Raw genomic sequence first — 14,433 nt, forward strand, 5'->3', positions numbered from 1 at the left:
TCCATGGGTTGGATTCAGAATTCCGTGAGCAGAATTCTGTACATGGAATGTGGTGCTTTGTGTCCTAGCTTCTCCTTCTTTTGAAGCCTCCTGTTGCCTCAAAAAATATTCTCCAGAGAGTTGAGGGCTCCTCTAGAAGAGTGTATTAGGAGATGGTGTGGAAGGCTGTATGCGGAATTAGTGCAAAATGCTTCCCCCTTCTGTTCATGGAAGCCTCTACTGGATCCAAGCCTCTTGTGTGAATGCAAAGACTCCTTCTATCTGTAGAGGAGCACCTCTGGGTCTAACTGCATATAGTTCAATATTTATGTCTGTTTCATTTATTATATTGCCTCCTTGAGCATTTTATTCAGGACCCCATTTACACAGACACAAACCGGAAGTAATGAAATATGATGATTGCTCCTGCAACCGTGAAGACGTTTTGGTTGCTTAAATTCAACTGAAGTAGATACAAGTCCCATCTATGCAAAACTGTAGCCTAAGAGTCTTTCCTATTACAATGGAAAAGAGCCACTTGAATGTGGTTATGTTCCATCTATATATTCATGATTTAGAGGAGATAGACAGATCTGATCCATCAAGTTCTGTATCAGAGTTCTCGATACTAACCAAGGCTTCACATCTTTAAAAAGAATGGATATTATTAAATGTTGCTGAATGAAAACACAATGGCTACCTATTTAGATCGTTGCCTTAAAATAAAATTGTTCATTCCTTAAAATTTTTGTAACGGGACAATTTTTTTTACCATGAATCCTGTAGCATATGGCATATAATGTAAATTGCTGGTTAATCTTATTGAGACTTGGAGATGTTTTGTGTCAGAAGCATTCTGCTGTTCCCAATATGGCTTAGTGAACCTGCTCTGCTTCCAGCAGGGCTCTTACCTCCTTAAGCTTATGTCGTCATGTTCTTGCTGAAGTGTTGTTGGATGAAGTACACACTTTCCGCAATCAATTTCAACTCTCACATCAAGTTCAAAGTCAATATTCCTCTCTGTAGTTGTGCCAGTCACACTTCTGCTGGCCGGAGATGTTGGCCACCGTTCAGTAAACAACTGGTGGACAGCAGCAAAACCTGTGGCTTTCTTGCGAGAAAGAGTCCTGTAGAAAGCAAACAACTGTTTTGGAGCTCTTGACAAAAAGAAGCTTATCCAACTTACTTCATGCAAGGACCTGAAATGTTTCTTTAGTGTTTTACTATGCTACATGTAAGGGACAAACGATATGCGAAGTGGATGCATTTTACTTTCATTGGAAGCAGCTGTTCTAGAGGTCCCCCGCAACTTGGTTGGATTGCGCTGTGATGCTGGGGGAAGGAGGCTTACCTCTTTCTTCCAGGTCTCACTTAAAGTCTGTTCTGACTTAAATCACATGACTCCCAAAGCATCCATATCACCCTCCCTCTGGTTGCTTCCATAAAAGACACTGGAAGATCTGTAATCAGGTATACTCTTCAGGTAAAGAGGAGCCCTAAACTTACCAAAGCTTCAGTTTCTTGTGACTTGTTTTTGTTGTTTTGTTATGCATTTTGTGTTCTCATTTTGTATTTTTATGTTGTGGCCCACCCTGTGATCTCCAGATGAAGGGCGGAATGCCAATTTAATAAATACATTTAATAAATTTGATAAATAAATAATAAAATAAAATCTATTACCAAAGCAGTCTTAGCAGCTTAAAATGATTTATCCATTTCCTAAAGTCTTAGCCCTTTCAAAGTAACTGGCTAGCAATGTATAATTTAAGAATAGGAATGAGGAAATTAAAAAAAAATCTGAATTCATGCAGCACACATGTGATTCAGATCATTCAAGCATTTAAAAGGGATTTAGGAAAACAGCAAACGCTTTATATGGAAGCAGACTATTAGCCAGCCTGTAGCCCTCCAGGTGTTAAGAGTGATGGATTTCTTTATCTAAATTATTGTTAACTAAAAGCTTAACTTTCACAATTAAGATATTGTTTTTAATAATATGCTCACTGTGTTTTCCTGTAAAAATAAGGCCTCTCTCTTTCATGATCATCTTCTTTTTCAGAATCCTCACTAGTTGAAGACAAGCTGTCATCTCGTCTTCCTTCTTCAGGCTGGAAGGGAATGCTTGGTGAGAAGACAGCTGGAGTTTTGGGTGAATTGAATACTGAGCATGATCCTTCACTAGTGGATGAGTAATGGGATGGACCATCAATGGTTACTGACAAAAGATCCAATTCTGTCTCCTCTGGAAACTAATTGTAAAGAAAAAAAAAGACATTCAAGTTATAGCTACTATCTCTATCAAAGGGAGTGGGGAGAAATCAGGTGTCTGAAAGGCAAAGCACATCAAAAAATTATCCGAAGTAATATTTATTACTTTGGACAGCCCAAGGAAATTAAGCCATGAAACATGTTTACAAACAGATGACTGAATGATCTAGGACAAGCACCTTAGAAAGAGAAATTAACAAACAAAGCAATAAGCTTAGGTTGTGAATACATACTAGTATGTATGATGATTTTATTAAAAAATTTAAAAGCAAAGCTACAGAACAGCAAGAAACCCTAAGACCACCTGCAAATAAGAGGAATGAACAGAAATTGTTAGTGAATGGAAGTGCATGCAAAATTCTGGTACAAAATGTATAATACTATCTTTACAGATACGCTTTTTAAGCTCAAAATAAAATAATTAATACGACCCTAGGCATTTTTTAAGGCTAAAGAATTTCAGGAGGCCTTCATGAATACTGGTTTGGTTTTAGATGAGCATTTAAGTTTCAAGGAATGCTGCAATATGTATAAGGATCAGGATGTGCCAACTTTATGCTTCTATCCTGGCTTGCTTTCCTGGTTTGTTAACTGACAATAAACCAAAGTTCATTGGTTTGGACATAATAGGGAACATGCATATACAACTTGGATGTCATTAGAAAATGACATGTTTAAAGTGTTTTGTGCATTTTCCTTTTGATTCCCATACTTTGAGTAATGATTTATGTCTCAAGATCTTGGGTTTAAACATCCTGATATAATGTTTTGGGCACTCATTTAGATTGTCATTCATCGCCCATTATTTTAGGGAGTGGAATCTTGTCTTGGCCTTTTTAGAACTATCAGTGTCAACATTCTTGGTTTGTTTAGCGAGACAGGATACATTTCTGATGAGGAATAACTGATCTTTCACCAGCAATCTGTCACTGACCACATCAGCTGAAACAGTCAGCCTATTTCTGACTTACAAGATCCTGTACTGCCTGCCTTTGTTTTAGAGATATCTATTTGTAGTTTTAAAGTTTTAGCGATCCAAATATGTTAAAGACATCTTACAACCTACCAGACTTCCATGGAGAACAAGCTCCAGAGAAAGAGAAACGATTAACACCACCCAAGGAAAAGAAGTACTGCACTATGCCATATTGCCAGGTTTGCAAGTGTGTTGCCTGTATGCGTTATGATTAGCTAAGAGAGATGATCAATGAAGTGCTTTTCCATGCGATTAATTAGTATACTTATTGATTTTGCAAATACCTGAAAATACCCTTCCCCTGGAGAGCTGGATTGTTGTGCAATCCCCAAAACTGTTTTATTCAACTTAATTAAAAGTGAAAAAAGAAAACAAAAATTAAAATAAGCACATCGAAGACACTGGCATGTTTAATGTGGTAACGTATAAAAACCAAATTTCATTAGTGAACACAACAATGGCTATATATGACAAATTACTAAAAAATTTAACACACCAAGCATGACAGAATGCATTATATGGATAACATGCACATGTATGTAACATTATATACAAATATACTAATAAACGCACATACTTAAGATATGTATATCTTTCACGCACTAGTTACTGAACTGAAGGTAGTTTAAAGAAAGCAAAATTAAATCTGAATAAATTTTTATCTTTCTTTACTTGCGATATTTGAAATATGCATCTAGGGTACTGAATTGCCAGGCAAACTTTCCCATCTCTATGTAACCATCTCCTATTCTTTGTATATATTTCATCATGGGACTTAATGAATGCAGCACAACAGCTGATGGCTGTCTTACCGTGTCCTGTATGTTGAAAGTGACTCTGGGTCCAGGAGATGCTCCATCTACACGTATTTCTGGGAGGTCCTCACTTTCTCCAAGACGTGTACTATTACATATATAAAAAGTCATTTATTATTAATAATACAGAACTTCTCAGTTATTTTATTCATATAGTAAATCTATACAATAAAGGGTAAACACAGAGGCATTTCTGACAGTTGCTCCATTATTGTGGGGCTCCTTCTTAATTTAGAGCCACAACCTGAACATAATCTAGATGTTCTAGTCCCGAGTATTTGGATTAGGCCGATTAAATGGCAATTTACTGACTGCAAGAAACCAACTATTTCTCATGGTTAGGAGCGACACAGCTGCACTGGATACAGAAGGCATATATAATACTTGATTTAAAGTGGTAAAACGTATTGTAAAGAAACCTAGAAATGGAATGGAGGAATCTGAAGGGGTTGGCTCAATTTTCAGTCATTTCCATCCATTTCTATTGGACAAAGTAAACTGAAGGCAAAGAGGGTAGGCAAAACCTGAATCTCCACCTCAAATCTGAATTCACCCATGGTGGTGTATATCAAGTTGCTGTTCAACCCATGGGGAAACCTAAATTACTAGACAATAATGAGCATATGAAGAAAACATACAGATTAACGTCTTTGACCACTGAACAAGTATATGCATTTGTGTGTGTGTTTTTAATCACCTTACCTTGCTCTGTCCATTCTTTTCAAAGGTGGCCTTCCAGATGTTGTTATACTTTTGGATCGATTATAGCTAGGTTTGTAGCCTAAGCCCCATTTGTCTTTCAGAGATGCTGCCTAAAAACAATCAAACAAAAACAACATTATTTCAATATTCCATCAACAGGACACTTACATAGCTTGACACTAAGGCAAATCAACTATTTAGGAATGCTACTTACCTACACATTCACAAAATATTGTAAATCAAAGGTGTGATACTGAAAAGTTAATTATGATGAAGTTCCATTGAGGTCTGAATCAATTTGGCCACCTGGGTCACATTCTACATTAGGTCTGCTTAACGTAAGGTCTGTGAATAGATTTAGACTCGCCCTTTAGAGCTATAGGTTCCAAGGGAATTTCAAATGATTGTTGGGCTGGATCAAAAGGTTGAGCAGGGATTAAAGAACTTCTCAAAAGTGTAGTTTAAAGCATCTCATGCACTTCACCTGCAAGCAGATGGTTGGCGCTGCTTGCTAACAGGAGACATGCATGAGATGCTTTAAACAGCGCTTCTGAAAAGCAATGTAAGGCAGTCTCCACACTCATGTTTCAGCTGAAATGGGAGTGTTGGGGCTACCTAATGTGTTTCTCCTTCATTTAACATAGAAGGGGACAGCTGCTTCAAACACCACTTTAGCAAAAGGCCCCTGTGCTCCTGTTTCAAGCTGAAATGGAAGGGCAGCACAGGGCTGTCTTAAAGCCTGGGAAAGTCTCCTCGCGCTCCTTTTAAACCAGGTCAGATGTAAAAATGGGGGGCTGGGGGGGGGGCTCACAGTGCTGTACATTACATTTGGCCCGGGGAAGCCAATCTTGATAAGGATCTGGCCTGTGGAGCCTAAAAGGTTCCCCGACTCCTTTGGTGTAAAGAAGGAAAAAATTAGTAATTGTGAACACAGCTCCAGAGAGAACAGTAGGGCAGCACAGATCTGTGCTGGTAAGAAGAGAGTATTTGGATGAGAGAACACATTTCAAGGGATAAGACAGCAGGTACTGTGAAATGGAGAGAGGAAAAGGAGGATGGGTTCATAATCTATATTATATGGAAATAGGTACAAAAAAAAAAACCAGAGCTGAAAGAGATAGCTAAAAACGAAACTGATGACTTGCACCAAAAAAGCTTTTCCATAGTTAACACAGAAATGCATCCCTCTTCTGTTTAAAAAAGTGGCTCTCAGAGTGGCTTATGTACCTGTGTCTTGATGATATTTATTTATTTATTTAAAATTGCACCCTGCTTGACTGTAAAACAAAAACACCCCTCAAAGTGGTTTACAAAATGTAAAATTTTCAGTAAGAAGAATTAACAATAAGAACAATGCAATATTTTGAAAAAGAACATTTCAAAACAAACTATAGCTAATCACTTCAAAGCATCAGTCACCAAATGCTTGGGTGAACAGGAATGTTTTAAAATTCCACCTAAATACTAATAACAAAGGGGACAGCTACACAGAGGGCATTCCGTAATTGGGGAGTATCACTACAGAGAAGATCCTATCATATCAAATACAGTGTTCTACTATCTTTTTAAATTGTGAAAACAATGTTCATGTAGCAATGTTACTGTGCCACAAAGGAATCTTAAGATTTGCTCACTCGCATACTTGACCTGCGCAGTTTTTTACGAACATCTCGGCGAATATCATTGACAGCAACCGACTCCAATTGCTGATAACGTTGAATTTCTTGGTTTATGGTTCCTTCACTTGCACCCAGTTTCCTGAGGACAGAATGGTGAAAACTCTGAACAGAAAACTAAAGACAATTTGGTGTGGTGATTAGAGTGGTGAACCTGGAAAGGGCAGGCGCAGATTCAGGGGGTTGGACTAGATGACACTCGAGTCCCTTCCAACTCTACAATTCTATGAAATCTTGACACCAGCCACTTTCTTCTTGCTGGACATTGTGAGGATAAAAGAGAACAACTATATGCCAAGGAGCTGTTTGGAAGCATAGTGGCATAAAAATGTAAGATAAATTACAGTTTTAATCAAAAAGCCGGGTCTTCTCAGTTGATACCAATTTTGACCAAGTACTGCCAACTACTTACTTATTTTATAGTTTTCCTTGTGATAGGTCATTTGTTACTGAACTTTACCTTTTTACTTAATTATTCTAATTGAAAGTTGTTGTTGTTGTTTTAGAAAGGTACCACACACACTTACTTTAGATCATCAATTACTTTGGCTTGTTCATTCAGCTCCCTTATGTCCACTAAACGTTTCACATACTTTCTTCCTCTCTGCTCTCCAGTCTGGTTATTAGATATCCCCTGCCTCCTATAGTCAGCATTCTCCTATTTAAGAATTAGAAAAGCATTTCATGTCATTGTCCGTTAAAAGTGGTAGCATTTAAGCAGAAGACCAGGTTTTCTACCACCAATCAAAATAGCATGCAAAATCAGTTTGAAAAGAAGCCAGCTGATTCTTGATTTGCCAGTGACCCACTGATTCCACCATTCATTTAAAGAGATGCTATATATGCTACATACATGTCCCCATGAGCAAGACCTGCCCGCTTTTAAGTGTGAATTGTTAGAATAAGCAGTATCACTTGATGCTGATCCCGACAGATATTCTACAGGAACAGAGTGACGATGGCTTTTGGGGCTCAAGCCCAGCAGGTGATTTACAATCCGCTGCCCAAAAGTGAGCTTGTGTACATCTCCACATAGTGGACCACCTTCTGATTTCTAAATGATAACAAATAGCAAGATTAATAACTCAGGAAACGTTGATGCCACCATTCTCCTTATCGTCTGGCCCTTCTCTTAGGGTTCCTTGCTGAGTCTCTTTCTATTCTTTCCCACAAACCTTGGCTCCCACATGGTCTACAAATGCAAGCTACTATGTATTATTGTTAACTCTATAAAGATGTAGCAAATTTATCTACTCTTCACTGATCCCAGTCCTGTTATTCTTGTACATAACCAACTTGTCCCTCGCTTGACACCAACTAACTGGAATTTCTACTTGTGAGGGTCTGCAGATTGACACTGGTTTGCAGATAATCTTTGAACTAGGTTTAGGTTTGTTGTTTAAAGCAGTGTTAGCCAATGTGGCAACCTCCAGAGCTTGTTCAACTACAACTCCCATCATTCCTGGCACAGGCCATACTAGCTGGGGCTGATGGGAATTGCTAGACTACAACATCCAGGGTCACTATGTTGGCTATCGCTGACTTATAGAGTCTTCAACAAATCATTTCTTTTTTTAAAAAAACCCTACTACTGCACTATAAATTTCAGTAACGGGATAACTAGCTCTTTAATTTTAACTGAAAAGACCAATACTATGCATGCTTCTTTGGAAGTGAGCTTAATGCAATACCAACATTCAAAGGACTGTAAAACTAGTTCGGGGTGGGGGGGTCCAAAGAAACTTATTTCCCTCTAAACAACAGTTTAGCAATTGAAACTAAGGGGAATTCTAAAAGCAGTTTGTGCTATATTCATTAGCTGTTCAAACAACACAAACACATTCCATTGAGCTTAATGAAAGCTCCTTGCAAGAGTCTGAGCCCACAAATATAACTTGAATCATGCTGCACTCTGTTAATACATATTACAAAACTCTTATGTCTAAGCAAATATGCATTATGCCAAGCTGTTATTTTGCTTCATGTATTAGAATTATATTTAAGATTTATTAATCAGTTTACTAACCACACTAACAGCAGGAGACATGGTATCAACTTCATCCTCATCTGATAGGTCAACCATGTTAACAGAGTTAAGGTCAGCAATGTCATCTAAATCTTCTTCTCCTGTCAATGTTGTAAGGGTATTTCCTAGAGCATTTAATCTTTTCCCAATGTTAGGATCCATGTGCACATCAATGCCACACATCTTCCATAGCACATTAAGAGTCCATGTCCCAGCACTATTACTTTCTGTTTTAAAAGAAAAAGGGGGTGGGAGAGAGTGCATCACATTTTTTATTTAGGTATGCAAAAACTAATATCTAGTATTTCACCAGCAACTTAAGACATTTTTTCTCAGTTATACTGTACATTATTAGAAACATAATAGCAGTTTACCACATGCTGCAACGCACATGCTGCATACTCTTGTCTTTTTGGCAGATGGGAAAAAAGGATAAAATAATGAAGGATTGTCACAGGAACAATAAAAAATGTGCAGTGCTTTCTTCAAATGGGTAATTAAACTTTATTTACTATTGCTATTACTTTAACATTTACCTCAGCATCTCTTATATTTTAACATTCTTTTTCAAAGGCTGAACAGAATAATCACACACTGAACTAGAACCATAGAATTGGAAGAAACCACAAGGGTCATCTAGTCCAACCCCTTGCATTGCAGGAATAGTTTGCTCAAACCCATGAAACCGAGATTAAAGGCTTTACTAGCTTTTGTAACATTCTATAATGTTTTAATCCAATAGTTAAGACCCCCCCCCCCCCGGCTACAATTTGTTCCTGAATATAAATCTCCTGTATTAAAGACTGAGATCGGATGACAGATGCACAATAAAAAGGAAGACTCACACAGAGAGACTAAAGCTGCTTTGAAATATGTGCTGATTTGAAATAGCTCTTACCTGCAGCTGCTTGCCCTGTTGTTCTTGAGCACACTTCATAGGTGCCATCTGGCACTACGCCTAAAGATGTAAGAAATCTATAGTGAACCTACCATCACATCACAAGGCTTTTTAGGTGAAACTTGCACTAACATATAATTAATCATTTCCTAATGATATTTGTTCTCCTGTAGTTAAATAAACAGGAGTGGATCAAGACGCTCCTTTGAGCAAATAGGATTCCTTCTGTCCACAGAATGGACTCTTGGTAAATCAAAGATCAGCCTTCCCTTCCTCCTGCAGTGCCCTGTGCCACCTCCACGCATAGTTCTGGCTGGTTCCTCAACTCTGGAGAGCTTTTTGGGGGGCATACAGGGTTGCAGGAAGAAGCAGGAATCCCTGAAAATCACTTCCCTCTATTAAATTTGCAGGAGTGGCCCATGCAGGGAACTCTGTTCGTGGGAAGACTGTATCCATCCCATTAACTTTATTGAACTGGCATTTGGACATTTTTTTATATTAATACTGAATTCTTATTTCTGTATTCTTCTATATAGGGTAGGCATTCCTCCCCCCTCCCAAAAAAGCACTTTTGGATGCTATTTGCTCTGAAAGTGTCTGTCCGGTGATGGAAGGGTCCTATCAATTGAAAGAGACAGGAGCCAGTTTCAGCACACAGGTCCCAACCCATGTCCCCCATAAATCTGCTCTGGGAAGAACTTCTAAAGTCATGTAGGACAGCAAATGTGAGAGGGAATCAACAAAAATGACTTCTCTCCCTGTTCCACTAGATAAGTCAGTGCCGACACAACACTGGATGATCCAGGAAATAAGAACTGTCTTACTTATTTCTCTAAACATGAAGGTGAAACACAAGTTAGGGTGGTATTCCACGAATGCATCCCATCAGTACAAGTATTCCCACTTGAGCAATGAGACCCCCCCTTTTTCTCCCCTTGTGCATGTCCCACACCCTCCCCAAATATATTCCAGAGGGTTGGGGAAACCCTGAGAAGAGATTTAGTAAGGGAAGGAGAGGAAGAGAGAGTTCTATTGTGCAAGCAGAAATCCTTGTGCTGAGAGAACATTCATGGAACACTATGTAAGAAACACCTTATGCTTTTTGTGGAGCTTCTCAAAATGTTCAGAATTAGCAATAGCCGAGACAATAAGATAAATGCTTACAGGCATTCATGACTAGATCTCCTCGCACTTCTGGCTTCCAGTCATCCCAGCTTGTTTCAAAGCCATCAGCAAAGCGAATGCAGAAGTTTTTAAAATGACCTTTGCTGACAAGAGACTCTGAAGAGCAGGCAGTAATTAAAGTACTTTCAATGGTCAGGACTAATGCAGAACCAGTGTCCAGATCAGCTGTATGATTAGACTGAAAAAAGCAAAGAACTATTGTATAAAAGTCTATTTCAGAAATAAGAAAGAATTCAGGCTCAATTCCTCACTCATAGTCATTTCTAGTTTCCCTTTATGAAGTAGGTACACACACACACACCCCAAAATTAACCTATATAAATTAGTATTTAGTCAGTAACTGGATCCCTAGCAACTCTCTTAAGATCAACGCCCTACAGCAAATTCCTGCTTTTCATTACAAGTGTGCACAAACTTTTAATTAAGCCTATCTTTATGAGTTTTAAGGGTTATTTCCTAATGTTAGTTATTTACTTTACAGTACCTTGCATTATCTAGTTTTACAAAACAGCAGAATTTTTAACAAGCTAGCATATATCTAAGGCTGCAGCACAACATATATCTGGAAAAGGTAGTTTTTCAGTTTCAAATCTAACATGAACTTCACAGAAATATATAGAGCACTCTCAGTTACATTCTACATTCTATTACACATGGGGAAATACAGCTCGTCAGATGTTATTGAAAACACTTATTACTTACACAGTAACTCTGTTTTTCTTTCTGTCCCCCAAAATTAATCTTGTGGCCCTGCCTCTGAATCTGTACCAATATTAAAAGCATTACATTGATATGTTTTGGTCACTGAGATGTTTTAAAAGCAAAAGTATAACAAGATATGCATTGTATTCAACACTAAGTCACCCAAATCTTTTAGCTTTAGTTGTACTACAAAATTCAATTTTCTGGTACATATATCATACAATCCCAATTGTATCCATCATTATTAAATGACATACCATAGATAGATAATTATTATATTATGATATAACAGTAAATATACATTCTTTCATTTATTTTAATCCATATCAATTGCAATTTATTAAATTATATGCTGTGTTTTCCTTATAAGGCTTTAAGAGTAGTGTATCTTAACATTAATTCTTTCAGGGACAAGGTCACATCATCTAGTTCCAACATCATTGTAGTTTGTTTGTTTTTTACACTGTGCTCTAATTTGCAAATCAAAAGCAGATGGACATAAAACATGCTTCTCATTTATTTCAGCTGTACCATCACAATACAGTAGTCCCTCGACTTACGAAATACTCGACATCCGAATTTTTCGACTTACGGACAAAAAAAGTGGCCGCACGCCAACGAATTTTTCAACATCCGAATGGAAATCCGTTGGCATTTTAGATGTGGTTTATTCAACTTACAAATTTTAGATGCAGTTTATTCGACTTACGAATTTTTCTTTTTAAAACTGCTTCAATGCATTCCTATGGGGAAATCACTTTTTCGACTTGCGAACTTTTTGACCTACCAATGTGCTTTCGGAACGGATTAAATTTGTAAGTCGAGGGACCACTGTAATAAGAAAACTTCACTGTAGAATTTGGAGGCAATTTTTTAAAAAATTCGTTCTCTAACAAAGTGAGTAAGGAACATAGCTTGTGATATTTGCTCTCTCTACAGCATAAATACAACTTGCAGTACTAATTCAGGTTTCAGGGACTCAAAGGATTGAACTCAACTATTCTACTAAGAGTAGACATTGAAATTAATGAACCAAACTTAGTCATGTTTACTAACATGAATGGAACTATTCCAAGTAGGATTAGCGTTGAATACAACCTAAACTGATTAATTTATGAAATATTCACAGATATAGTTTTTTAAAAAGATGTACATTGTTAAAGGTTAATATGCAGGTATACTTTAAGATCTTATCAAATACTTAAAAGAATTAATATTTAGAAAATAAATTGAATCTATAAATATTAGTAAAACGACCATCTTAATTATAATCTGAAAAACGTATTCCTAAAATTAAGATAAACCACTTGCAAGTCTTCAAACATTTCGACATATTCAGTTTTGAGATATCTAACCATTAATGAAAAGGATTTCTGAAACTGCTGAGTTTTGTAGCTTCTCTCAAACAGTGATTATTATCCAGAAGTATACTGATACTGCAATAGTAAACTTCAATATCATTTAATTTAAAAAAATATGTTATTTTCTTCAATACCTGTGGTGTGTTGGTGATGGGCAGGCAAATTCCCAAGTCATTAACTGTTAGCTGGAGGAAGAGTGTCCCAAAAGCTTGAGCAGATGTCTGCTGGATTCCAGGTAACATATCAACTATTTCCTTTGTAGCCATATGAATATCTTTATTCAAGGCCATTCTCTGTTCATTCCAGTTGTCATAAGCAGCCTTGTAGTTCAGCCAGAAAAGCACAGCTTAGCAAGGGGGGGAAATGTTTTCACTATTTTAGAACAAATTAATATAGAAAATCATTCTAAGTTCAGCTATAATAAATCGCTGTGCCCTGTCAGTTATTGAAGAGTTAGGAACATGTTTCTCTGTCTTGTTCTGCTTCTGGACTACGATATATGTTAATATGGCAGAGAACCAAGTCAACATGATTCCAGCTATTGGCCTTTTAATTAAAGTAATATTTCCTTGCCTAACCATAGTTTTCAGTGCCCACGTCTATTTTGGTAAAACAAAAACCAACACAGGGTCCACTAGTACCTCTGTCAAAGGCCACAGGTTGAGCAAAAACAATTGGTCGGTTCAAAGTAATGAGCACAGCTTCTCGATCTGACGAACCGCTGATTTCTTCTCTCAGAGCATTTCTTAATCCAATTCGGGTTTTAAAATAAGCAACTTGATGGAAGTCTGATCCAGCTTCTTCATAAACCTTAAGACATTCCAAACATATCAACAGGCAGAATACAGCAGAGCAAAAGACCAAGCTTGGCAGGATACAAACATAGTAATTTTAAAACGGAGGTATTCTTAAACGTACACTTATTGGCTAGGGACCAGAGTTGGAGCAGATTTGGGTGAGAACGGAAGACCAAAAAGAAGCTGAGAGCACCTCATTTTGTGAGTGGAATTCAGCTTATTAGAACAGGGTGCTTCCAGCTCCCTTTTCAGCTTTCTGTGCCCCTTCTACTTCCACTCATTGAAGCTTTTCAGGATCCTGTTTACAGAAGGGCACATGGGGATCTAATCCAAAAGTTTTATAAAGCTGTGTTTAACATTTCTTTCTTCATTCCATTTTGAGAACCAGAAAATGTCACCAGCAGGCTGTAAAACCATAATTACTCACCTGATGTTTAACAATTTGTCCTAATGCCAGATTTAAGTCCACTTGGCATTTACCGAAAAGCTTTAGGTAGCTGGCACTACCAGGCATTGCTTTGGTTTGCAATCTATTTGAGAGCTCCAGTTCTATTAGTCCTGTTTCAAATCTTACAGCCCTCATAGATGGTGTGGTGGCTGTTACCTGGATACCCTAATAATGTAAGGAAAAGATTTTAAATACACACCTCAGTCTCTCAAACACATTTTTATAAACATATCATTTAAGAAACCTTCTGCCTTTCACAGTAGTTTCCATGAAAGGTAATAATTCTTTTGTTTGTTCCTTTAGTTTGGAAAATATTATTAGAGGAGGAAAACAAACCACTGATATAGACATCCTAATACCCAAGAGACAACAAGATCCCCTGCATTATCATTCATTATTGATTTCACAGTTCATTACAATATTACCACTGGCCACACTTGGAAGAACCCATGAATATCAAACATACTTTAAACTGTAGACTCAAAGAGTAGAGGAGAATCTTTGGCTTTTCTCCATCAGTTGTTCCATCATGTTCATTCCAAAGAGGAATAGGTTGCTCCCCTCCTGCATGTATAATTAAAACAACACAGTTCCAGAATT

The 14,433-nt window shown here is 37.5% G+C and overlaps 1 protein-coding gene across 12 annotated transcripts in view; it reads right to left on the reverse strand.

The window, feature by feature from the left end:
• Positions 1 to 14,433, reverse strand: part of KIAA1109 (KIAA1109 ortholog) — a 108,231-nt gene that overhangs the window by 18,597 nt on the left and 75,201 nt on the right. For 6 of the 12 annotated variants that reach the window (XM_033159753.1, XM_033159746.1, XM_033159742.1 and 3 more), the window contains 16 exons: positions 14,300 to 14,397; positions 13,813 to 13,998; positions 13,230 to 13,398; positions 12,723 to 12,934; positions 11,228 to 11,287; positions 10,505 to 10,703; positions 9,341 to 9,400; positions 8,443 to 8,669; positions 7,270 to 7,470; positions 6,944 to 7,074; positions 6,375 to 6,498; positions 4,741 to 4,850; positions 4,036 to 4,126; positions 3,508 to 3,570; positions 1,984 to 2,228; positions 891 to 1,106 (listed from right to left, as the gene is read on the reverse strand). In XM_033159753.1, coding sequence (XP_033015644.1) covers positions 891 to 1,106; positions 1,984 to 2,228; positions 3,508 to 3,570; positions 4,036 to 4,126; positions 4,741 to 4,850; positions 6,375 to 6,498; positions 6,944 to 7,074; positions 7,270 to 7,470; positions 8,443 to 8,669; positions 9,341 to 9,400; positions 10,505 to 10,703; positions 11,228 to 11,287; positions 12,723 to 12,934; positions 13,230 to 13,398; positions 13,813 to 13,998; positions 14,300 to 14,397 — 2,392 coding nt within the window. The remainder of the gene's footprint in view (positions 1 to 890; positions 1,107 to 1,983; positions 2,229 to 3,507; positions 3,571 to 4,035; positions 4,127 to 4,740; positions 4,851 to 6,374; positions 6,499 to 6,943; positions 7,075 to 7,269; positions 7,471 to 8,442; positions 8,670 to 9,340; positions 9,401 to 10,504; positions 10,704 to 11,227; positions 11,288 to 12,722; positions 12,935 to 13,229; positions 13,399 to 13,812; positions 13,999 to 14,299; positions 14,398 to 14,433) is intronic. The other 6 variants (XM_033159747.1, XM_033159748.1, XM_033159749.1 and 3 more) reach the window with 6 other exon arrangements.

Source organism: Lacerta agilis, chromosome 9, assembly GCF_009819535.1.
Source record: "Lacerta agilis isolate rLacAgi1 chromosome 9, rLacAgi1.pri, whole genome shotgun sequence".
Lineage (NCBI taxonomy): Eukaryota > Metazoa > Chordata > Lepidosauria > Squamata > Lacertidae > Lacerta > Lacerta agilis.